General features: G+C 38.5%; 1 protein-coding gene across 4 annotated transcripts; it reads left to right on the top strand.

Annotated features, from left to right (window-relative positions):
* The first annotated feature begins 59 nt into the window (after positions 1 to 59).
* UBE2B (ubiquitin conjugating enzyme E2 B) lies at positions 60 to 19,040 on the top strand. 4 transcript variants are annotated; one of them, XM_063086988.1, is made up of 6 exons: positions 60 to 128; positions 5,412 to 5,492; positions 7,202 to 7,227; positions 11,250 to 11,339; positions 15,188 to 15,276; positions 16,446 to 19,040. In XM_063086988.1, the coding sequence occupies exons 2-6, from the start codon at positions 5,467 to 5,469 to the stop codon at positions 16,572 to 16,574; spliced, it is 360 nt and encodes a 119-aa protein (XP_062943058.1). In that variant the 5' UTR covers positions 60 to 128; positions 5,412 to 5,466; the 3' UTR covers positions 16,575 to 19,040. The 4 variants fall into 4 exon arrangements, with proteins under 4 accessions (XP_062943058.1, XP_062943057.1, XP_062943055.1 ...); XM_063086987.1 differs by lacking the exon at positions 60 to 128 and adding an exon at positions 2,780 to 2,866; XM_063086985.1 differs by lacking the exon at positions 60 to 128 and adding an exon at positions 3,105 to 3,260.
* Positions 19,041 to 24,308: the final 5,268 nt, after the last annotated feature.

Here is a 24,308-nt window from a genome sequence, read left to right on the forward strand (position 1 = left end):
TGCGCTCGAGCCCTAGTGCGCAAGACCGGAACATCATCGGCAAGGTCCCGACCCGGAAAGGAAAATGAAAGGAAGCGGAAAAGACGCCGGGTATCCTCTGAGTGGAATCGTGCTCGGGAATAGGGGAGGTTAGTACAGACTGCTGTCACTGTTTGAGCCTCCTCAAGGTTGGTTTTGAGTGGGGAGGGGGAGCATCCGCATTTTGGCTGCAGCGTGAATGATTGCAAATCCACTAGAGAATGGAAACCGAGGCGGAGCGTGTCTAAACTGCGTCACGTATGTCCTCGGGTCGGAGAACACCCGCCACTTGTACTGTCTCCTAAAAGGATAGCTGGTGTCATTAAGGTACAACTTGTAAGACGAGACTTCCTACGAATTCTTATGATTACATTTTTCTAAGTTATCTACATACATTAATATCCCGTATACCTGAATTCGACCTCAGTGGTCGACATTCATCCTTAAAACGGATGGTTTTTAAATCAAGAGCTTTTCTTGAACACCTGCTGTATGCCTTTCACATGTTTCCAACTCCCTAGAAATCCTTTTTTAAAACGCCCTTAGTGCATGTCAAGACTCTAAAACTCTCTCATTAGGAAAGCAAATAATTCAAGGTGTTCTACCACATGCGGAATGATGTACCAAGGGCACAGGGGGAAAAAGAGGCTGGTATCTAATAACTTAAGAAGTAGACAGGGGGTTCAGCTAGAGTGACAGCCTGTAATGAATGACAAGGGTATCGCTAGAGCAAGTGCCCAGGGAGTGCCGTCTTTATTGGTGCTTTCTTTTTTTTATGTAAGATGAGTAAAAGGCCAAATCTCGCTATGCTTAAAATTCTAGTCCAGTGGGTCCCAACCCAGTATGCACCTTTTGCTGGCCCATATCAGCATGCACATTAGAATCACACCTGGAAAGCTTTTAAAAAGGCCTCACTCCCAGTGACTGGGATAGGGTAAATAAATTGGTACTTTAAAAGCTTCCCAAGTGTTTCTGCTATCTGCTTGGGTTTAAATTGAGAGGAAGGAGAGGTGGTAACGTTTTTTGTTTATGACGCAAAATATTCAGATTTGTCTTTCCTTTTGAAAAGTTACTCAACCATATTATAAGATACTTTTTATCTATAAATAAGAATGTCATAGTGAATCTGATAGTGGGCCCAGACTTGCTATAAGCATTTTATTAAACATTTGTTGTGGGTTAAATATTTGCAAGGGACAAAGCATGAACCACACTGAGTCCATGCCCTCTGAGCTCACAAGAGAAGAGCTGTAGAATCGCTACAGTATATAATCATAACCTTAAAACTATCCTTCCTAGAAGTAGGTTATGGCAAGCCTGGTGACCAGGAAGGCCAGTGATTCTTGCTAATACGTTGCTCTGAGACTTCATGAATCACATTCACTGAATTTATCAAAAGTTTTTATTTCATTTTGGAAAATCATTGTCAGTTTCTAAAACAGTTATTAATTACTAGATAAATGACAACAGATTTTAAAATATACATATAGTTTCTCTTTATCATTTCACTGCATGTAAGCCTCTGCATATGTCATCCTCCTTAGCTAGGGGGAGTTGTAAGATTGCTATGGCAGGAAGGCAAAAAAATAAATAAGGTAAGAATATTCAGCTTATGACATAGAGAATCACATTGTGAATGCATAGCAGGATCTATCAAGAGTTAGTCCTGGCTAACTTGATCACCAAGGCAGATACCAAAAGCCAGAGAGAGATTTCAGAGTTTGAAGAAAGAGAGGTACCAGGAAAGAGGGAAAAGTTAACCTTTTCTAGTTCTATAGAACCATGGACAGGCTTGGGGCAATGCTAAGGTTCTCATTTTACCCTCCCTATCCCTGTTGAACTGAAAAATTCCCCAAATTGATATTAAAGTGCTCAAGAGTCCTCGTGATCAACAAAGTCCTAGAACAGGAATTGGAAGCAATAGAGGGAAGGATTTCAGAGAGTAGAGATGTTTAGGGTCCACAGGGTCAACACCTCTACCAGCTCTTTTGAGTTACCTCAGGCAGATATATAAACTCACCCATGTTTGCATGATCTCTCCCGCAGATGTGAATCATATTTGTAGGTTTCTTTGACAGCCAACCACCCATCACTGATATGCTCTCGAGATCGCACCCCTACATTTATTTGGTACTGTACCGTAGGCAAATCCATGGACATCTTCAAATGAAAGCAGATTCATAAAAGAAAAATAAATTCTTAATTCCTTGGGGGCTTTAAACAAGTCTTGGACATTCTATAACTGTTCTTTTTATCTCTGCCCAGAATTTCCAACTATGGAAACCCTACTGCAGTGCAGAAACAGGCTATTTGGTGGCCCTAAGAAACATTTCAGGAGAATTTATGTTGGCCTCGGCATTCAATGCTGCATTTATTAGAAGATGGCGATCCATGTACTCTGCCTTCCTGCCCCACGTACCAGAGTTGATAAGCCACTGAACCAACTAGAGGGGAGTTAAGACTAAATTATTTTTCCTTACGTTTTAAAGACTTAGAAAGCAAAAGAAGCTGTTGCTTCTGCCATGGACAATGGTAATATACCAGCACCTGGGAAAAACGGGGAACGACTAATAAAGGTGTATCCTGCCTACAACCCCGTAAAGTTAACTACCCGCTTCGTAGACCTGGCTGAAACTCAGATTCAGAAGTGACCTGTTCTTATAGCTTCATAGGGACACGTGGGTTCTAGATACTTCGCCCCCTCCCCCCAGGGGTGAATTGTTGACAACGCCGCTGGCAGTCACGTGGTCTTACGTCATCTCACCACCTTTGCCTGAAATCTCGGCCCCGGATGTGTCCCTCTCTCCCCCGTCCCGCCGAGCCTAAACTAGTGACGTGGGGGAGACAGGTTAGTGTTTCGGTTTCGACTTCGGGGTCTCTTAATCCACGATCTGTAGTCTGAGCACAGAGCACACTAATTCGTTTATTAGTTCAGAAGTCCAAAATGGAAACGATACCCGCCGCGAGGCTGCCAGGGCGAGCGCTCATACGTCCTGGCCCCTCCTCCCCCACCGCTCGCTCTGTGGTATCGGCGGAGGGCGGAGGGATCTGGAGGCGGCGGAGGGAGACGTCATTGCAGGGTTGTTTGTGCAGTCTCGGTAGCGGCGGTGACCCACAGTGATTTGGCTGCTGCGCCGGGGGGTGGGGGGTTGCGCGGGACTCTTTTCTCTCAGACTGACCGCGGGGCAGCTGGGGAGCATGTCGACCCCGGCCCGGAGGAGGCTCATGCGGGATTTCAAGCGGTAAGGGCCTTCACCTTCGCCTGGATGACGGCTCCTCCCTAAAGCTGCGGGGCTGCAGGGCGGGGATCCCGGACACCTTCCGGTCGTGAGCCTTAGGGGGCCGGCTATAGGCCCGGTGGACCGACAGTAGCCCAGTCCTAGCCTTGGCTCCCACTCCTTCACGCTGGCTGCCCACTCTGGCGGCTTAAGAAATTTAGATACTCCTCCCCTTGCCAAAAGTAAAAAGGTGGCTATCGGTTGGCCTGGGGTTCCCTGCTGTCCACTTGGGCCAGCTGCCCTACGCCTCTCCCAAGCGCTCAAACCTCATCCCCCCGAATCTGCACCCTGCGGCGCCCCCTGCTTGTCCCTTCAAAGTGAGCTCTTGCAGGAGCTTGTTTGTAGTCTGCTGTGCCAGGCAGCTTTGTTCCACGGCCTCGCGGTCTCCCTTAAGGGGTAGGATTGGGGCGGAAAGCCAACCCACCCAACAATTCCTTTCCTTTCTGCAGTGAGGGTGGGGTTTACGGCGCGAGGTCCGGGGTAGTTAGTCCATCCCCAGAAACCCGACTGTGCCCCGCCCGCCTGGAAGGACCTTGAGAACTGGCTTAGAGAGCTGAGACCTTAGATCTGCCCACCCCGGCTGCCAGTGCTTTCTGGAACTCAGCTCTGGCTGGTGAATAAAGCCCTATCTATAGCCTCTGAGGTCTGGAAAAATGCCTTCCCTCAGACTGGCGCTAATCTGATACTCCCTAGGCCTCCTTTTGTAAAATAAGGTTTTGTTAGAAGGTGTTGTGAGTGTGAGGAGGAAACGACTTTTTTTCAGTTGTTTGCCTTTTATTGAATACTTGAGAGGCACACACACACAAAAGAGTGAGAAAACAGCATTGTGGTACTCTGCACATTTTTCGTAAATTTTTTTCTAGGAAGACCTGCCCTGACATAAAATATCTGAGATAAAAACTTAGATCTGCCGCTCAGTAAGTAACATCAATTTCGTGTTTATAAGGCCTTTTGTGAAGCATTTGGAAGCCATTGTTTTAGGCTTTCACCAACTTAATTCATTTATAGTTTCTTCTAGCCGTTTAAAGGTAAGCAAGCGCCAAGCAGTATAGTTCCTCTAAGGCTTCTGTTCATCGTGGCCTGATTTGCTTGAAATTGACTAAAAAGAGCGGTTTGTATGTGAACTGATTGCAAAGTATTATGCCACTTGAAAATTCACCAAGGTCAAGGTTTCGGATCCCCAGACCGGCCAGCCGCCAAAAAAAAAAAAAGGAAAGGAAAGAAAATGACTGTGTTTGGTGCAAAAGTCTTTTGTCATTCCCCAAAATTATATAATCAGTTAAAAAAAGAAAAGTCTTTTGTCTTTCTATGGTTTGAAATCATTAGTTTTTACTAGCTCCCATGACTGAAATTCAAATAATAAAACAGTTCATGTCCGCTGTTTCCCTGGTTCTTTATTTGCGATTCTCTGCTTATTTCTGAGTTGAACGCATGGCACATTTGGTAGTTTTCCAAGGGTCTTCAGGTTACAGGAACTTGACTGTGACGAATGTTGGAAGCTTTGTACATAGTCTTCTGGAGTGACGGGGTAGATTTGATATTAGTGCAGAACCTTTAAAGTAGGTACTAATGGAAGGCCTAACTGAAGCTTCTGGATACTTTTAAAATCCATTGTAAAGGGAATAAAGTAGATCTCCTGCCTAAACCTAGCTTCCTAATTAAATTGAAGTGAGTGTTTTCAGTCGTTTAGTGTTTACACTGAGGTTTGCTTTTTCAGGTAGCTGTGGTTAGGACTCTGAGTCTTTGCGTGTTTACAGCAGCTAAACCGATGGTTCTGTAAAAATATTTTTTTGCTTCTGATTTTTTAAGCTTTTTTGGTTCAAGAGGACAGTTTGTATGTATCAGTTGTTGAAGAGATAATTTCTTAATCTTGATGACATTCGAGGAGGGATGATTCCCCAAGACAATCGGACTTTCAGATAATTTGGAGAGGTATTTAATGTGTATCACCTGGTCAGTATATTTAAGTCACATGATTCATTCCAGATCAGCACAATAACAAGGAAATGGATTTAGTTTGTGTCTCAAAATAAATGGTATAGAGTCTATAAGTGTTCTTTTTGGCCTCAGTGGCCTTAATGTTCAACTTTTTAAATTACCATTCTGAATTTCTAGATTGCAAGAGGACCCACCTGTGGGTGTCAGTGGTGCACCATCCGAAAACAACATCATGCAGTGGAATGCAGTTATATTTGGGTGAGTTGAAAGATTTAACAAATTATAGATGTATGGTGATTCTTTAAGAAAAGTGAATGTACATTTTTTTTTTTTTTTTAAAAAGATGACCGGTAAGGGGATCTTAACCCTTGACTTGGTGTTGTCAGCACCACACTCAGCCAGTGAGCGAACCGGCCATCCGTATATGGGAACCAAACCCGGGGCCTTGGTGTTATCAGCACCGCACTCTACCGAGTGAGCCACGGGCCGGCCCGTGAATGTACATTTAGACAGCTATCTGAGAAAAGAGACTGAGGTGAAATCAGGGATCTTAAGGATTGAAACTACAAGATAAATTAGGGGAAAAGACATTTTAACAAAAGTCGGCAGTTATATAAAATTTATTTGCTCTTTGGTGTTATTACTTGTGGTTTTATAATAAGTTTGGGTTTTATGTGATAAAAAAAAATACTGTTTGAAACTAAATAGAATGGAATAGTAAAGGAGAAAAGATAAAATTATTTTGTACAAAACGTGCCACACAAATGTTCCTGCTCTCATTATATTGGAGCTGTAAAAAGGCTTGGAACCGAAAATATTGAAAACTTCCACTGTGCCAAGAACTCAGTGAAAATGTTTCACAGCCCAGTATGAAATAACTGAGAGAAGCCATTTGTGAAGCATTCTTAATTTTGCATGTTATGTATTACATATATGCTTTTTTGTTGTTGTTGTTGTTGTTTTTTGTCTTTTTCATGACGGGCACTAAGCCAGTGAGTGCACCGGCCATTCCTATATAGGATCCGAACCCGCGACTGGAGCATCGCTGCGCTCCCAGCGCCGCACTCTCCCGAGTGCGCCACGGGCTCGGCCCTACATATATGCTTTTTAATTTTAAAATTCCCTATGCCTTTTCTTCAATTTTCCTTGACTTGATCTACTTTTTTTCTTTTTACTCTTTTAAAACTTTTGCACTAAAATGTAAAAGGAATACTTTCATAAACAAAATTACGAGTTGCCACAGAATTGATTTTGAGAGTCTTCATTTAAAGACTAGTGGAAAATGAACAAAGTTCACCCTTCTAGAGTAAAGTAATTCTGTTACATTCAGGCTGTTAATCGTGCTTCTTTGAGATCCTGAATGTGCCTTGCAAGTAACAATTAAACTTTATGTTGCTGCTTAGGAAAGATGAAATTGGGATATGGAGGCAGGGAAAGATCTGAGCAAAAGAATCTGACTTTCTAGGTGACATCAGCTATGCTTAGCCAATTTGAACAAGAGCTATTGCTCTGTTGGGAGGCAAGATGCTTTGGTTTGGTGTCATAATTATTTTAAACTAAAAGCTATTGATTTCCATCTTATTGCTGTAAAATGAAAAGATGACTTTTTCTCTTAAGAATACAGATATTTAGGCATTTGGTGTCTAGGAATAAAAAAGAATACACATATTTACAAAATGACCGGTCAGTATTTATGAACTTTTTGTGCTAAAATTATGGACAGGTTTTTTTGTTTTGTTTTGTAAACCACCCTAAAAGGAAAACTTAGAAAATGAAAGTTATTCTTTATTCCTGTATCTATAAAAATTCAGGGATACGGTGGTATTAAACTATGGTATCTTAAAAACTCCAAGAATCATTAGAATGAGCCCTCCTTTCTCTGTTGGAGTTTATCCTTTCCATTCTTGAAGATCAGGAGAAAACAGAATGAAATACTTTTTTTTAATCAGAAATCTTTTTGTTTTCAGACCAGAAGGGACACCCTTTGAAGATGGTAAGTCAGTTTTACTGTTTTCTATAGTATTTAAGGTGGTTTTTAAGTAGAAAATTGTAACACCAACAAATCTATTTGAAGCCATTTTCTGTTGTTAAAAGGCCAAGTTAAAACTAAATAAAACTACTGAGAATTTACGGTTTACAAAAGACTTTCTTCCCACATCAGCTTGGTCACCTCCATTGCCAGTTTCCTCTGTTACTTTGATGTTTGCATGTAGAACTGTAAGCCTAGATGGTACAGGGTCTGTGTTGGGAATAGTTTAAATTTAGGTGGACATGTAGCACAATGAAGATCTCCCTGAGGTAAACACAAGGTGTAATCATACTTTTTTGCTTTGTTGTCCATATTAATAAGGTGTTGAGCTGAAGTTTTTCTTAAACATACATAGCTGCCAGTAGCTATTAACCCTTAATACCCATAAGTAGTTAGCATTCAGCATAAACTTTTTCATCTCAAGTTAGGTATTTTCACCAGAAGCCAAGAAGATGGGAAGCCTATTCTATTATGTGTTTATAAGTGAGTTTATCAAATTGATTAGCCAGGTATATAGATTTTTCCTAATTATGGCTTGGGTTTTTAAAAAATTATTGAATAGCTTTGTTATAATTATTATAATGTCTTCAGAATTAACCCATCAAAGATATTTGTGCAAGAATACTGACTGTAGCACTATTCGTGAGGAGAAAATCTGAATGCCCATTAGGGGAAATAGTTAAACAAATTATGATGTATCTGGACTCTGGAATATTATGTACCTGTTAAAGAATAAGATAGATCTGGACATATGTCTGAGTAGACCAAAAAGTTGCAGAATAATTTATGAGTGTTGTAGCATCACATTTTTACTAAATAAATACACAGATGTGTGTGTGTCTTAAAGGTTATGTACCACACCGTTATCAGTAATTATCACTAGGTAGGAGTGAGGAATTGAAAGAGGTACTTAAGGGCTTCAGCTTTTTTTTCTATACCAGGGATGGTTAATTGTTGTCCAAAAACACTTTAGGGTCTCTGAGACCCTTTCACAGGATTCACGTGATCAAAACTGTCTTCATACTAAGACTGTGTTGATATTTGCACTGATGGTATAAAAGCAGTGGTGGCTAAAACTGCATCCAAGCAGTTTAGCGTCTTAGAACAAATCAAGACAGTGACACCAAACTGTACTAATAGTCATTGTATTCTTTGCATTTTAAAAGGTGCCAGTTTTACTTTTAAATGCCTTGATGAAACAGTACAAATTATTAGTATTACTAAATTTTGACCCTTGAGTATAACATCTTTTTAATATTCTGTGTGTTGAAGTGGGAAGTACGAATAACGCACTTCTGCATTTTAAGGTATGATGGTTGCATAGAAGAAAAGCACTTCTGCAATTGATTGTGTTGCAACTTGAACAAGTGCTGTTTTCAAGGGACATTTTTACTTGAGAGAATGGCTGACAAATTGTGATTATTCAGGTTTGAATATATGGCAAACATATTCTTCAAGGTGACAAGAGAGCTGTTAGGTTAAGGAAAGTGACTGAAGATATTTGTTGCTGATGATTAAATGACAGCTTCCGAATATTTAAAAGACTTTTCTGATGAGATTAGTAGGTGATGTTACTTACTGTGACTTTTTTTTTTTTTTTTTTGATAGTATATAATGGAGTATGACAACTTTTGGGAGATCTGTATAACTCCAATGAACCAGTATTTTCCAAATGACCAATGCATAATATTACAAAATCATGGAAGATTTATGCAAAGTGCAACATATTTTAGTGTAACTGAGTACAAACAGCTTATCGATATGGTTTCAGATTTTATATTGCAACAACCTTTTAAAAACTACCATTTCCTCTTTGGTGTAATATCAAAAAAGAGTATCTACAGTTATCTGGAAAGTCTATGAAAACACTCCTTATTTCAATTATATATTTGTGTGAGGCTGGATTTTCTTCATGTACTTCAACCAAAACAGCATATTGTAACAGATGGAGTGCAGAAGCAAATAAGAGAATCCAGCTGTCTTTTAAGCCAATCATCAGAATTGCAAAAACGTAGGAGCCGGCCCGTGGCTCACTCAGGGAGTGCGGTGCTGCTAATACCAAGGCCATGGGTTCGGATCCTATATAGGGATGGCCGGTTCACTCACTGGCTGAGCGTGGTGCTGACAACACCAAGCCAAGGGTTAAGATCCCCTTACCGGTCATCTTTAAAAAAAAAAAAAAAAAAAAAAAAGAATTGCAAAAATGTAAAATAATGCTGCACTTCTCACTTAACTTTTTTGGGGGGAAATATATTTTTCATTAATTAGGTTATTTAGGTTAATGCATAGTGGATTTACAGTTATTTTTTAATGAATTAGTAAATATTTTAAGATTTTTTAAATTATAATTTCTTTTTTTGACCGGTAAGGGGATCTTTACATTGTACTGTTTATGGTATTCTTGAGGTTATTCCTGTTTGTATCTCTGTGGTAGAAATACTGTAAAATAGTATGCTAGTGCAAGTATCTCTTCCCAGCTTCATGTTCAGTGAATTCACATTGGGAGTTTAGCTATGGTGGGACTAAGAATGTGTAAAGGAATTCTGAGATCAAAAAGTTTAAGGATAGCTGCTTCATATTTAAATGTGTTTGCCTGAAATTATACATTATACAGCTGTTGTTTTTGTAATTAAAGAAAATTAGAATGTGAACTTTAGGCATAAGGCTAGCTTTAATAATTAACTGTATGTCTCAGAGTACCTTTATTATATTAATATATACCAAAATATGAAATAGAAATTGCCTTTGATTTGCTTGTATCTTTGACCTCCCTAATCCCAAATTTCCAAGCAACAGCAACAACAAAAAAATTTAAAGAGGTGGAGGTTGTATTCCAAATATATGAACAGTGAGGATATAAAATAGTTACTAACTATGAGACTCTTATCTTGGTAAGAGCTTAGAATTTAGACTGAAAAACAGTTTTGTTTTTAACTGCATTGATGAAATAAGGAATGAACCTTGTAGAGACATCTAGAATGGTTTAAAGTTTTATTGACTTCTTTAGGAATAAGTCCCTACGTATGAAGTATGTCTGGGATTGTAGTTGGAGGACCTCTCCAACCTTCGGGTGGGTTTCCTCTAAATACTAGAGCTCTGGATAGTTACATAAGCATAAAAGAAATCTAGAAAGACAAACAAGAAACCATTAGTATTAGTTATTTTTTTTTGGAAATAGAATTGGAGTTGAGTCATTAACATCTTTGTATACTCTGAACGGGTTGACTTGGTTACAAACGTATAATTTTTTTTTCTTTTTTCTTAAAAGATGACTGGTAAGGGGATCTTAACCCTTGACTTGGTGTTGTCAGCACCACGCTCTCTCAAATGAGCTAACCAGCCATACCTATATAGGTATCCGAACCCGTGGCCTTGGTGTTATCAGCACCATACTCTCTCAAGGGAGCCACAGGCCAGCCCTAAATGTATCACTTTTAAAATGCCTGTATCTCTATTGACTAGTAAATATTGATTTGTAATGACTAAAATGTGCTATGTTGGCCGATAACCAACAGTAGGCAATTACACTAAAGCTTAATAATTCTTGGTATATTCACATGAAGGGATTGGTATGGAGACGGAACCAATCTTTCACATTAGCACCTATGCCTCCAATCTGGGTTCTTTACCATGTGGTAGTCAGCCCCTCTCAAAATTGTTTGGCACCCTACTTCTAAGCTATAGTAAACCATAGTTCCTCAATTGTGGACTTTTAAATCTTGGTAGCCAAGGCCCAATTGCCTTCCAAAAATGTGACAGTTAACATTTTTACCAATAGCACATGAAAGTGCTTGTTCCCCAAGAGCTTGCCAATGCCATGTATTAGTCTAAAAGTATATTTAGTGTGTTTTGTGTGCTAAACCAAAGTTGACTTACTTACTTTTGTGTGGCTGTTCAAAAACCAGTATGGGATTGAGAATTGTGATGAAGAGATGAAAAGTTGTGCTTGTCTTTACTATAATTATTTTGGTTTGTTTTCTTTCTAGGTACTTTTAAACTAGTAATAGAATTTTCTGAAGAATATCCAAATAAACCACCAACTGTTAGGTTCTTATCCAAAATGTTTCATCCAAATGGTAAGTAGCAATTTATTAGACTTTGCAAATGATAGGGAGGGAAAAGAGTTGTTTCACTCCTTTTAGGTCTTTAGGGCCCACCTGTAGATGTTGCTTCTGCATCCATGTTAACCATATTTTTGTAGATGAAATCTTATCAAGGCCCCAAATTTAAGGTAAAGTTGTTTTAAGAACTTTTAAGTTAAAAGTCAGTTGTATTTATTTGTAGAAGTGAAAGATACCAAAAAGAATTTGTTGCCTAAAATTTAGTTTTTAAAAAATACGAATTTGTGGGCTAGCTTTTAGCTTAGTTGCGTAGAAAGCAGTGTTATAACGTCAAGGGTTCAGAAAGGTTTGGATCCCAGTACTGGAAAAAAAAGAAAAATAAAAAAATACAAATTTGTTTATACAGAATTGGGGTCATGTTGTATACAAAGTTTAGTAATTCTTTATATACTATGAACATTTTCCCTTATTAAATATTCTTCTGCATCATTTTTAATGGCTGCAAAATATTCTGTTACATAGATTTATCATAATCTATTTAACCAGTGTCGAATTGTTGATAGTTTTGAATTGTTCGCAACTTAAAACAGCACATTACGCATTCTTGAAAATCTTTCCAGATACCAATGATTATTTCTTTAGTATAAGTTTTTTAAAGTGGGATTACTGGGCCAAAGGCTTTTATATTTTTAAGGGTTTAATAAAGTTTTCTGTTTTTTCCTTCAACGGGATTTCCCATTTTCACTTTGAAGAGCAATTTGTTTTGTTACTATTTTCCACTATGTGATGGCTGAATAACTCTTTCATAATTAAATTTGGTGCATTGGTTCATTTTCTGTCACTCGTAACAAGATTACCTGAAACTGGGTCCAGGGGACACATCTGGTGAGGGCCTTCTTCTTGGTGGGAACTCTCTAGAGTCCCATAGTGATGCAGGCAATAACATGGTGAGAATGGCAAGAAAATTTTCATGTGCTCTCCTTATAAAGCCACCACTCTACAGCCATGATAACCCATTTATCCATTAACTCATTAATGGATTAATCCATTCATGAGGGTAGGGCTCTCATGTACCAATCACCTAAATTCCCCATCTTTCAACACTGCCACATTGGAGATCAGTCTCCACATGAGCTTTGGAGGGGACAGACGTTCAACCCATATCATTTGGTATTCTTTGACTTGTTTACATCTATTATATTTCTATTTCTGGATTGTAAATTACCATGTGAAAGACTTCACCAAAATCTTAAAGCTTGTTTTCCTTTTTATAACTTTTGCTCATTTAAATGTGGTCTTCCCCATCTTACTTTCAGAAAAAACATTTTCAGAGGTCCTTTTGATTCTCTCTCTAGTACTGCAGACTACATAATAGAGCTCCCTTCCCAGAGGAGAGATTTGTTTTTCTGTGCCTGGAATCAAGGTGACTTCCCAATGATAGATAAAGCCTTTGGTGCGTCATTGCTGTGAAGTTGCTTTTTTTAGTTCTAGCTGCATTTTTTTGTTTTGTTTTGTTTTGCCAAGACAGGTTTAATTTTATTTTCTTTATCTGTTTTGGGGGAATTCCCAAGTCATTTACTGTTTATTCCATTGTAGCTTTATCTGGCTTACACTTGGTATTGAATCAACCCAAACAAATGTAGGGAGTCTTTAAAAATCAAGGTGGGAAAGCCTGTAGAATGTATAGGGGTTATTATATGTGTATAGATGTTATCAACTTAAGCAGCCTTATAGGAAAACAATGTATTTGGTTTCCTCATCCCTTCATATTCATAGCATGGTTTCTCTTTTTTTCTGCTATGAGTACTTTTTTATTATTTATCCTTCTGGTTTACTTTTTAAAAAATGTTTATTGAAATATAATTTACATACCATGCTACTCACTCATTTGAATTATACAATTCAGTGGTTTTTCGTATAATCACAGAGTTCGTATAATCACGGTGCAACCATCACCGTGATAATTTTAGAACATTTGTAACACCGCCTACCACCCCAAAAAACCCATAACTATTAGCAGTCACTCCTTATTTCTCCCTATACCCCTCATCCCCAAGCCCTAGGTAACCACTAATCTAGTTTCTCTAAGTTTGACTGTTCTGGACATTTCATATAAATGGAATCGTATATGTAGTCCTTTGTGATTGACTTCTGTCATTTAGCATAAAGTTTTCAAGGTTCATCTATGTTGTAACATGTATCTGTACTTCATTTCTTTTTATTGCTGAATGATATTCCATTGTATGCATATACTGCATTTTTTTTTTAATCCATTCATCAGTTGATGGACGTTTCAGTTCTAGTTTACCTTTGGATTACTTCTCAAAATTAGTTACTAGTTCAAAACTTTAAAATCGTTTTATACTTACCTTTATGGGTTTTACAGAGGTGCTGATTTTTGGTTTGGGCGTGCTGAGTTTGATGTTCCTGTGGTGTAGACAGTAAGCAGTTGACTCTGGAGCTTTGAAGCTGAGAGATAGATCTTGACCAAGACTAACAATTGGCAGTACTGAACACATGGGTAGTAACTGAGGCTGTGGGAATAGATAGGATTACCCAGAGGGTGTTTAAAGCAAAGCACAGAAAGAAAGGTCTAGGATGGAGCCCTGAGGAATGACAGTATTATATCTGATTTGTCTCCCTTTCCCCAAAAAAGGCTTACTTATTCCTGTTTTTATGGAGAGTTTTGTAGCTTGCTCCATGAAAGTTTCCATAATTTGGTAGTACTGTAACATTTGAATGCATTTTCCCTTTGTCAACATAGCAATTGTACTTCTAGAAATTTATCCTACAGATATATAGGTCTCACAAGTAGGTAAAAATTTATGTTCATTGCTTGTATTTTCACATTATCGATTTAAGAAGGAAAAAAGCCTCCCAAATGTTTAAGACTTTCAATATATATTAATCACTTAATTTTTTTTATTATTATTATGAAAAGATTGTATATTTATTACAAAAACAAATCATAAAATACAAAGTAGGATAAAGAAAATAAGGGCTGGCCGGTTAGCTCAGTTGGGTAGAGCATGGTGTTATAACACCAAGATCAAGGGTTCAGATCCCCATACTGGCCAGCTGCCAAAAAAAAAAAAAAGATCATTCATAGTCCTACTGTCTACAGATACTCAATACTTATGTTTTGACATTTAGTCTTACAAATATTTTTATGACTGCATATACTTCAAATGAAAATATGTATTTATATATCTTTTTTTAACCAAAATATGGAATTATTCAATATAAATAACTCAATATAAATAATTTAAAACTTCTCTTTAAAGGTAATATACTATGGATGTTTTCTACATAAACAAATGTAGAATAGATATATATAATTTCTGGTGACTACATTGGTATTGGTTATATGAATGTACCATTATTCAGCCAGTTCCCTCTTTATGGACCACAAGGTAGTTTCCAATTTTTAAAACTCTTACTAATAGTATTATAAATAATCTTACAATATTCTTATAATAGTATTATAGTGAGCGTCCTGTAAATAGATATTTGTGCATATCAGTGATTATTTCCTTAGAATAATTTCTAGGCATGGAATTGCTATGTGAGTAAATAAGCAGTTTTCCGAAGAGCTTTATTTAAGAATATTTAGAAATAAGGATTTTAAACATTGCTATATGGTGTGTGTTGAAAAAATTTAACTCTCAGTCTCCTGATGATAAGGTGCAAAATAAAAGACCTTTGTATTACACATGTTTTCCTGTGAGACAGAAGGGGGTTAGTTATTGCCTGATGTTCAAAATTTCTGACTGGTCCAAGCATTCTGTTTGTGATAAAGATTTCTCTTAACTGTTAGATATGACAAAATTAGCATGTAACCAATTTTAGTGTTGTCTTTGCAGTGTATGCTGACGGTAGCATATGTTTAGATATCCTTCAGAATCGATGGAGTCCAACATATGATGTATCTTCTATCTTAACATCAATTCAGGTAAATGTGTGTTAAAATGTATCATAATTTTTCAATATTCTGTAGGATACAGCCAGTTTTTTAGGAACAGTCAAAAAGACCAAGTGTGCAAATTAACCTTCTCCAGCACCCAGGTAACCAATTGCAGAGTTTGGACAGGAACCCATGATTTTTAACTAACTGGTCTGCTCTTTCATTAGCGACCACTTGGGACCCAGTCCACAGTCCCTTTCCTGATCATGTGTAAGTTACATGTTCTCACAGGTCAGATTTATTTGAGCCCATAAAGCATTGTCAGAGGTCATGGAGAAGAACATCTTGCGGAGAAATAAAGATTATTGCGTAGAAAACCACAGGGATCTTAAATAATTGCTAAGTGCAGAGAAGCATTGAGTATGTTGCCCCATCCAAGAAATCCTGTTTTTAAAAAAGAAAAAGTAGTGTAACTGTTTGCCAAAGCAATCTGAGAGAATATTTCAGTTGAGCTTGAATAACAGTTTTGGAGGGGTGCAGTGAAGGATGTTTCAGTTACGTGGATTTGAGGGACTGGCTGGTTAGCTCACTTGGTTAAAGTGTGGTGTTGTAACTCTAAGATCAGTTATGTGGATTTGAGAAGAACAGAAATAATATTTTACTTTGTGACCTTTTTAAAATTTTTTCTATCACACTTCTCCATTAATTCTGGTTATGTTATAAACACTATTTTCAATCTTCCTATTTTCATTTCCTCACTGCTAAATGTGTATGTTTTGCTGATTGAAGAAAACAAGATTTACACACACCACAACTTACTATCAGACGTTTGCAAAGTAACCCCAGTAATAGAGTTTAACCCTAGAAAATGTTAGTTACTAAAGTATTTACAGGTATTATACTTAACCAAATTAAGCTGTTTATCTCCTGGTTAATGAGAAAGTCTCAGTATGCTGAATAATATTGTTCTATTCCAATTTCTTTGAAATTAGAGATCTTAAAGGCAATTGAGAACTATTTGTTTTGGAAGCTGAAGTTCTTTAGCAGCAGGAAACCTCTTACACGTTTCTGGTATTTAGACCTAAAAATATATGACATACTAATCTCCAAAATAATTTCTGTTGTTTTATGTAACTTTTCTATATTCTATATCTGACCTCTGTTAAAGAATAACTCTGCAAATCTGTTTTGGTTTATTTTTCTCTTTTTCCTTCTAGTCTTTGCTGGATGAACCAAATCCAAACAGTCCAGCTAATAGCCAGGCAGCACAGCTTTATCAGGAAAACAAACGAGAATATGAGAAAAGAGTTTCGGCCATTGTTGAACAAAGCTGGAATGATTCATAATAGACAACTGGTCTGTTAATCTTTTTCATCATTGTTGTGTATAATTTACCTCTCAGTAGAAAGGCTAATAAATTTTAAGTGCCACAAGTTTTAAGGATTCGGCAGAAAAAAAAAAAATCTTCAGTTTAGAACCCACAGAAGCTTGTGTATCTTGATTAATGTACTTTTTATTGCATGGTATGAACTAAGTTATTGCTGCATAAATTTGTAATATATCCTGTTTGTATTTTTTTCCAAGTGTATAATGTTGGTGTGGAGTTTTCATGACAGAATATACACATTTTGTAAATCTGTACTTTTTTCAAATATTGAATGCCTTATTTTTGAATTCTTTAGATTTTTAAATTGGAGAAAAGCACTTAAAGTTTTTTATATATGAATATTACATGTAAAGCTGTTAAAATACATAACTTCAGTGCAAGAGACTTTGTCACTTATTTCCTTATCTGTAGGAGGGGTTAATAAGTCTCTAGCTCTCCATCAATTGTCAATTGATAGTTTCATTTCCAATTTCAAAAGAACATATTTATAGTTTATCAAGAAAATCTTCAAGTTTGATTCAAAATACCAATAATCTCCAACTTTATTTTGAATGTACCTACATTAGTTTCAATTGAGTAGTATAGACATAATTGGTTTGATTCTGTCCAACTCTATATTTATGCCACTTGTTGTAGTTTCTTCATGCATTACTTACTGTTAAACTGTACCTTTTGCTGTTTCACAATTGGCACCTCTGTTGGAGCAGAGAAGTGGTGCCACTTATTTTGCTGCTTCATAGCACTTTAAAAGATTTTTTGATTAATGAAGAAAGTCAAACCATAAACACTACCAAAATTCCATGCCCCAGTATTAGCAATGAATTGGTTGCATTGGCTTGAGCAAGGCAGATGTTTGGAAGGAATTTTGGTGTAATTTAAATATTTGAAACCTATGTTTTAATGCAATCGCATATCTGTTTATTCTAGGAAAATGTTTTAACACCAGGGCCTGCTGAGTTGCTTTCTCTTGTGGAGATTTTTTTTTTAATCTCCTAAATTATATAAAAGTTGTACTGCATCTTAGTTTGCTGGATAAATTTAAAACACAGTATTGTAGAAAGCTAATACAAAGCTATCCTATGCCTTCAAATAGTACAGAAAATGGAAAATACACAAGTAAATTCTGTTGAACCACCCGTGTAGTCTCTCTAGTAGTTAAAACAGCTGTTTTAGTAACCCCAAGAGTTTCTTGTTATATTTATACCAACCTCCTGGGAATAAGCTAACAGTTGCCTCTATATTGGAAGACTGGGTTGCAGGATGCCAGTATCTACACCTTCTAATGATTAAGCAGACTTTAACACTGGAATGGATAGGTGCTGATGTTTCCCTTTAAAAGTTGTTACTTGGCAAATTTTGGGGTATGTGATCTTAGGGAACTTTGATACAAATGGGAGTTCACTCAGTAAAATCATGACCAAAAAAGAGATGCTTTTTTTAAAGGTACTTTATGGTCATATTAAATGTGTGATGCTTTTATGGTTTAGCTCTAAAACAAATTATAGACATTTACTCCAGTGACTTCTAGATTAAATACACAGTAGCTATGAGGGTTTCAAGTATTGATAGATAATTATAGGGGAGTTACATTTTACTTTGCAGGGAGGTCAGTGAGCTCTGAATCCTAAATGCAGCACATGCATAAAATTCATACCTAATCCACATTCCTTTTGGAGAAAATCTTTAGGAGGGTTCTTTCTCTTAGTAACTCCTCACTGTTTTTTCTTTAAACCTTGGAACAGATTCCTATTTCTTTGGTTGTATATCAGATGTAAACCTTGGACTTACAAGGTTATGTCATACAAAAAATGTTTACTTTTAAACTCTAAGTAAATTTTTTTTTTTATAAATGTATGGTATGGCAAGAAGCTAGAACTAAGATGTTTTGATACAAAGTTGGATTGTTGGATTCACGTTAAAATTTAAATGCATTTGTGATGCAATTCCTCTGTAACAATACCTCTAGCATAGAACAATCTGTGCAAGGCACTATTCTGAGCACTTTAACATATATTATTTCATTTCAAAAGCACAGTAATCCTATGAGGGTAGGTACTATTATAGATAAGAAAACTAGGCACTGAGAGATGAAGTGACTTGCTCAAAGTCAACCAGCTAGTAAGTGAGAAAGTTGGGATTTTTAACCCGTAACTGTACTATCCCTTAAGAGATATTAAGGGATTGAGTTTAGTTTTGGAAATTCTACTGAACTTAAATATCCCAATTTGTGGAAATACTTTAGTTAATTTAGAGTTATACACAAACTTGTATCTATCCAGTGAGATTTTCTTGACCACCATTTTCCACCTCTTTTTTTTTTTTTTTTTTTTTAATGTAACAAGTCTGGATATAGGCACACTTTCTGGTCTCTAATATAAAGGACTATTACTTATCAATAAACCACATTTTTCTCCCTTCCTGGAAATATCTTTGAGTCTATAGGACATAACCCCACTCCCACCCCAAACATGTTCCATTGATATAAATAACTTCTGGAACTGATGTAAATTCTTAACTCATGTAGGTGGAAGGTAGTGGAAAAGAAAGCTATTAGAGGTGCTGTTAGTAATAACAGTCTGTTTTGTGCTCAGTAAACAAAGTACCTGCCTACTTAGCTTATTCATTCAGTACTCTTAAGAGAGAACCCTGGGGCTCATAGCACTGCTAGAGTTATGTCTAAGATGTTTTGATATCTCAATTCTTCCAAGGTTTGGGAGGTAGGGATCAAGTTTTTGGGTCTTGGTGCTATTTATTACATTTCATTCAGCAATACAAAGTCTCAACGCATTCTCAGTTACATAGGGATTATGTATGTAAATAGAAAAGTCAATAGTTGGAGAGCTATTAAAGATAAAGTTGTCCATAGGACAGAGGCCTTATGCCATGATGGTAGCCCTATAACTTCAATTCCCATCTAGTTAGGGAGAAAATGAGCTTTTATCAGGGGAAAGGGCCGGCCCGTGGCTCACTCGGTAGAGTGCGGTGCTGATAACACCAAGGCCCCGGGTTCGGATCCCATATACGGATGGCCGGTTCGCTCACTGGCTGAGCGTGGTGCTGACAACACCAAGTCAAGGGTTAAGATCCCCTTACCGGTCATCTTTAAAAAAAAAAAAAAAAAAATCAGGGGAAAGATTGGTTATCTTTAGTTATTCTAGTATATGAGATATAGTGGAAAGATATTATAAACTAAATTTTATCGTTCAAAGGATTAACTTTTTTTCATCTATTCTTTGAACAAAGAAGAGACCATTAAATATGTGTGCCATTCTTCCTTCAGTAAGTTCTCCCCACATTAATACCACTTTTTAAAACACTTTTGACAGGAATGGCTTGAGGTTTTAATGTTTCCTCTGTTCATAGGATGGGCTAGGGATTTTTTTAGTTGGGCCAAAAATATGAATGAGCTATGCCTTACAAACCTTGTTGGATATGTGACTCCCCCTCAGCTTAGCAACATTAGCTCCTTGGTGGTTGAAATCAAGAACCCTGGAAGGACTTTGACTTCCTCTTTGGCATATGGAAGATTCAGACTTGGGTGAGAAACTAGCATATGGAATGACTTTCAGGAACTCTGCCATTTACTGAATGCTAAAGCTTGGCCACACAAAGCTTTTATCTATCAGTGACTTCTGCATTAATATGTTTGGACAGACTCTAATACATTGTGTGCTGGGCTTAGAGAGGGCAAATAACATTTTAGCTGATTAGAGAAAGTCTTTACATGGGGGTGGTCGTGGTATAGTATAATGCTTCTTAGTCTTTGTGGGGAGGTTGGCTGATCTGAAGTCTTACCTGAAAGACTGAGATCCATAAAGTGCCAGTGGGTTGGGAACTTGTGTAAGGGAGATCAAATCTGAAAAGATCCTCAGGTTCCATCACCCTGAACCATTTAGTTTTTATTCTTCCTGGAATGCAGGTGTTCTGTGGTGTCTTGAAGGCTGCCAAAATGCAAACACAAGAGCACTTAAGGCATACCTTTTAACAGCAAAGGGATGGTTATGTTGCTTCTTGTCTGAAGCCCAAAAGATAGTTGTCCTCTTCCTTTCCCCCTTTACGAATAAGATCTTTTGCCAAGTACACCACAGCCCACCAGCTGATTTGGACTAGCAACACTCCTGAACAAGAGAATGTCAGATAGAGAGGCTTGCAGCTCTTTGGCTTGCTCCTGTATAAAGTCATAATATAAAACTGAGTTGGAAATTTTATGTTTTTGTGTTGGTGCTAATACAAAGAAAACAAGGAACAGGAAGCTGCTGCTTACCTACTACATCATTCCAAATCAGGGATACTTTCCACTTCTAGTAGAAAAGATGCTTCTGTTTGGCTTGATAACCACTTGGGGCAGAGAATAAGGAGGAATCCACAGACTCCAGCCCATGTCACCAGCTTCAGCTACAGGTTCCAAAGAAAAGCTAAATTAGTAACCTTGCTGTGTTGCCGTGGGCTTTGGTTATAGGACTGTTCCTGCATGGGCACATAAGGTGGTGGTTTTAGGTGGAGACTCCCTGGAACATCAGCTGCTAGGTTGCCTTTAGAGTGAGGACAACCCCAGGGGTGGGTGCTAGGTATCTTCTGCAAGTCAGCAAGATCAGCAAGGGCAGTACTGGGACCTGATGGTGGTGAGTTTGAACTTGTCTGTGGGGGAAATTTCCCTCCCTGGCATTTGACAAGAGCTGGGTCTTTTGCACAGAACAGCTTGAGAATAGGCCACGTGGCTCCGTCAAGATCAAGTCAGGGATCAGGCTGTAAGAGTAGCAATATACATACCAAAGATTGGAACTTAAAACCAAAAATTGAAAATGGCTTTCCAGATAGCCTCTGACTGTGCCTGTACAGGCCTGGGCAAGAGGCATACAGGACAGAAGAGGACCTCCAAGTTCCAAGCTCTGAGTCCTTTGGGACACTTTAAATAGTTCTGTTTTTTTGTTATACAAGTAGAAAATAGGCATAAAAAATAATTTGGTAAATACAAAAAGGTAGACGGAAACATGAGTCGTAGTCTTGCCACCGGAGATGTTGAAAACTGCTAGTTTAAGGGGACGTGGGGGCTTCGGGACGTGGGGGCTTCAGTCAGCTGGGACCCAAAATTCACAGCCAGAGTGATGAGGAATCTAGTCACTTTACAGGACACAACTCTGGGACAAGCCTCCTGCCACATAACACTAGAGCAAAGGCCATGTTCAAAGTGACAGGAACCTACCCTCAGGCTATGCAAGCCCCAGAGCCCAGGTCAGGTGGTACAGGGGTTCCAAGGCACCTAGTGTTGGGGGGAGTGGGGGCCTGCAGTGACCACATGAGCTTTGGCCAAGGTTTGTCATCTGGTGATCCTTTTCCCCTGAAAGTTTTGCTTCTGTCCCCTATCCAGAGCAGCCTGGCATTTGAACCTAATGGGTGCCAAGTTACATGTTAAGCCCTGCTCCACAATTTAAACCAACCAGCCCTGGGGATGAAGCCTGGTTGAGTGGGGTGATTGTGGGCACTCGTTTTTCTTTTGTATAAATCCAAATTAGTTGAAAAGTTATGTCTTCTAGCTTGTGCTCAAAGGGAAACTAGGGCAGGAATGAAGCAGTGAGAGCCCACTAAGTGCCAGTACTTTCACAGACATTAGTTTTTCCACTGAATCCTCCAATAAAGACTGAAGTAGGCATCATCCCTGTTTTGCAGATGCCTACACTGAGGTAAAATAACTCTCAATAGGAAGGAACTATGTACCCAGTGACACATACTAGGGACAATTCAACATTCTTACTATGAGAAAATATGAAAAAGAAAGGAAAATGATGCAGCCTTAAGAGGATGAGACTTTGGTGCCAACTTAAACAGCAAAGCAAGAGCTTTAATCACTAGGCCCACACAACTCAAGGTTGACCTCTTTACTGTTATTTGTCCCTTCATCAAACCAGGGGAGGACCAAGACCTGCCTCAGGCCCCAAACTGACACTGTCCAAGGCAAATGTGGTTGGAGGGCCATATTCAAGGATATTTTTGGTTCATTAGCCTACTAGGCTGTGAAGGAAGGATGGGACTTGGGCTGGAACCACCTAGATTATATTCTAAAGAGGCATCCTTGCCTGACAGCCCTGTCAAAAAAGCTCTGGCTCACTTATTTCCTGTTCTTTGATTTCCAAGGGAATCTTTGTTCAAATGATGGAGTCTTTTTACCCCACTTCCTCAGCCCTCAGTGTGTCTAAGAGCAAGCCTTCAGGCCCACATCCATCACTGACAAACACATGCAAAGGACTCTGCCCATACTGCTGGCATTATGAGAAAACCTTCCAAACCAAGGTGAGAAGCGCAGCCAACACTGCCACCACCCACCCCAAGGGGTCCTAACTTTTTCTAGAAAGGGCAGAGTAAACTTTGGAAAATAAACAATCTTGCATGGCTTGCTTCTCGTTTTATATGTTGTATTAGGGTTCTCCAGTGAGACAAAACCAATTGGATATGTATATAGATATATGAGGGGCCAGCCCGTGGCTCACTTGGGAGAGTGTGGTGCTGATAACACCAAAGCCATGGGTTCGGATCCCTATATAGGGATGGCCGGTTAGCTCAATTGGGAGAGCATGGTGCTGACAACACCCAGTCAAAGTTAAGATCCCCCTACCACGTCATCTTAAAAAAAAAAAAAAGAGTGTGGTGTTGATAGATAGATGAGAGGGGAATTGGCTCATTCGATAGACTGCAAGCTGGTGATCCTGGGATGCTGGTAGTGTTGCTCAGAAACCTAGAACCAGGAAAGCCGATGGTGCAGTGCTCATATCAAGGCCAAAGGCCTGAGAGCCCAGGGGTGCCCCTAGGGTAGGTCCTGGAATCCAAAGGCTTGGGAGCCTAGAGTTCTGATTTCAAGAACAGGACAGAAGTGCATCCCAGCTCCAGCAGATAGATAACATGTGCCTTTTCCTCTGTTTTGTTTTCTCTGGACCCTCAGCAGATTGGATGGTGCCTGCCTATATTGCAGCCAGATCTTCCCCACCTAGTCCACTCAGGCTCACATGCTAATGTCTTCTGAAAACACCCTCACAGACACACCCAAAAATAATGCTTTACCAGGTTTCTAAGTATTCCTTAATCTAGCCAAGTTGACAACTAAAATTAACCATCATACATACACACACACACACACGCACACAAGCACGAAGGCAGAGATTTTTTTTTTTAGCGTGCACTATTTGTTGAATAAAGCAATTTCCATATGACCAAAAATCTATTTCTTAAGTTCTAAAACACTTGACTCTTAAGATGTGTTTATTCTTATTCCTACAGAACAGAAAGATGTCCCTAAGCTAGTCAAGAATGAGTGCCACCACTAGATGTCCTGGGGTACACAGGCCTCAAGACACCAGAAGTTAACCATCTCCTTCCAGATAGATGGCTCCCCAGCAGATACTCTTTATAGAGCTGGAGAAATGGGCAACACCAACTTATCTGACATTTTAGGCTAATTTAAATCTCATTTCAGATTGGGCAGAATGTATTTGACTACAGATTGCAAAGCATCAGAGTATGGGCAATGGTTAGTTAATGTGATTCCTCCCAGTGCCCATAGATAAGCCACCAGGATCCAAATGGATCCTGGAAAAGTTCAGAGGGAATGCTTACCTCTGATAAGACAGAGAATTGATCAGGCGGGCCATAGACTCTTAAGTCATGTTTCAGAAAGCAATTTTCTGGGTGTATTTTGGATAAC

The sequence above is a fragment of the Cynocephalus volans genome, chromosome 2, assembly GCF_027409185.1.
Source record: "Cynocephalus volans isolate mCynVol1 chromosome 2, mCynVol1.pri, whole genome shotgun sequence".
NCBI lineage: Eukaryota > Metazoa > Chordata > Mammalia > Dermoptera > Cynocephalidae > Cynocephalus > Cynocephalus volans.

Bases quoted from the DNA above. Each gene is read 5' to 3' on its own strand.
- UBE2B (XM_063086985.1), top strand. From the start codon at position 3,217: ATGTCGACCCCGGCCCGGAGGAGGCTCATGCGGGATTTCAAGCG. The intron at 7,228-11,249 runs GTAAGTCAGTTT...TTTTCTTTCTAG, and splicing joins AGGGACACCCTTTGAAGATG to GTACTTTTAAACTAGTAATA. The intron at 11,340-15,187 runs GTAAGTAGCAAT...TTGTCTTTGCAG, and splicing joins CAAAATGTTTCATCCAAATG to TGTATGCTGACGGTAGCATA.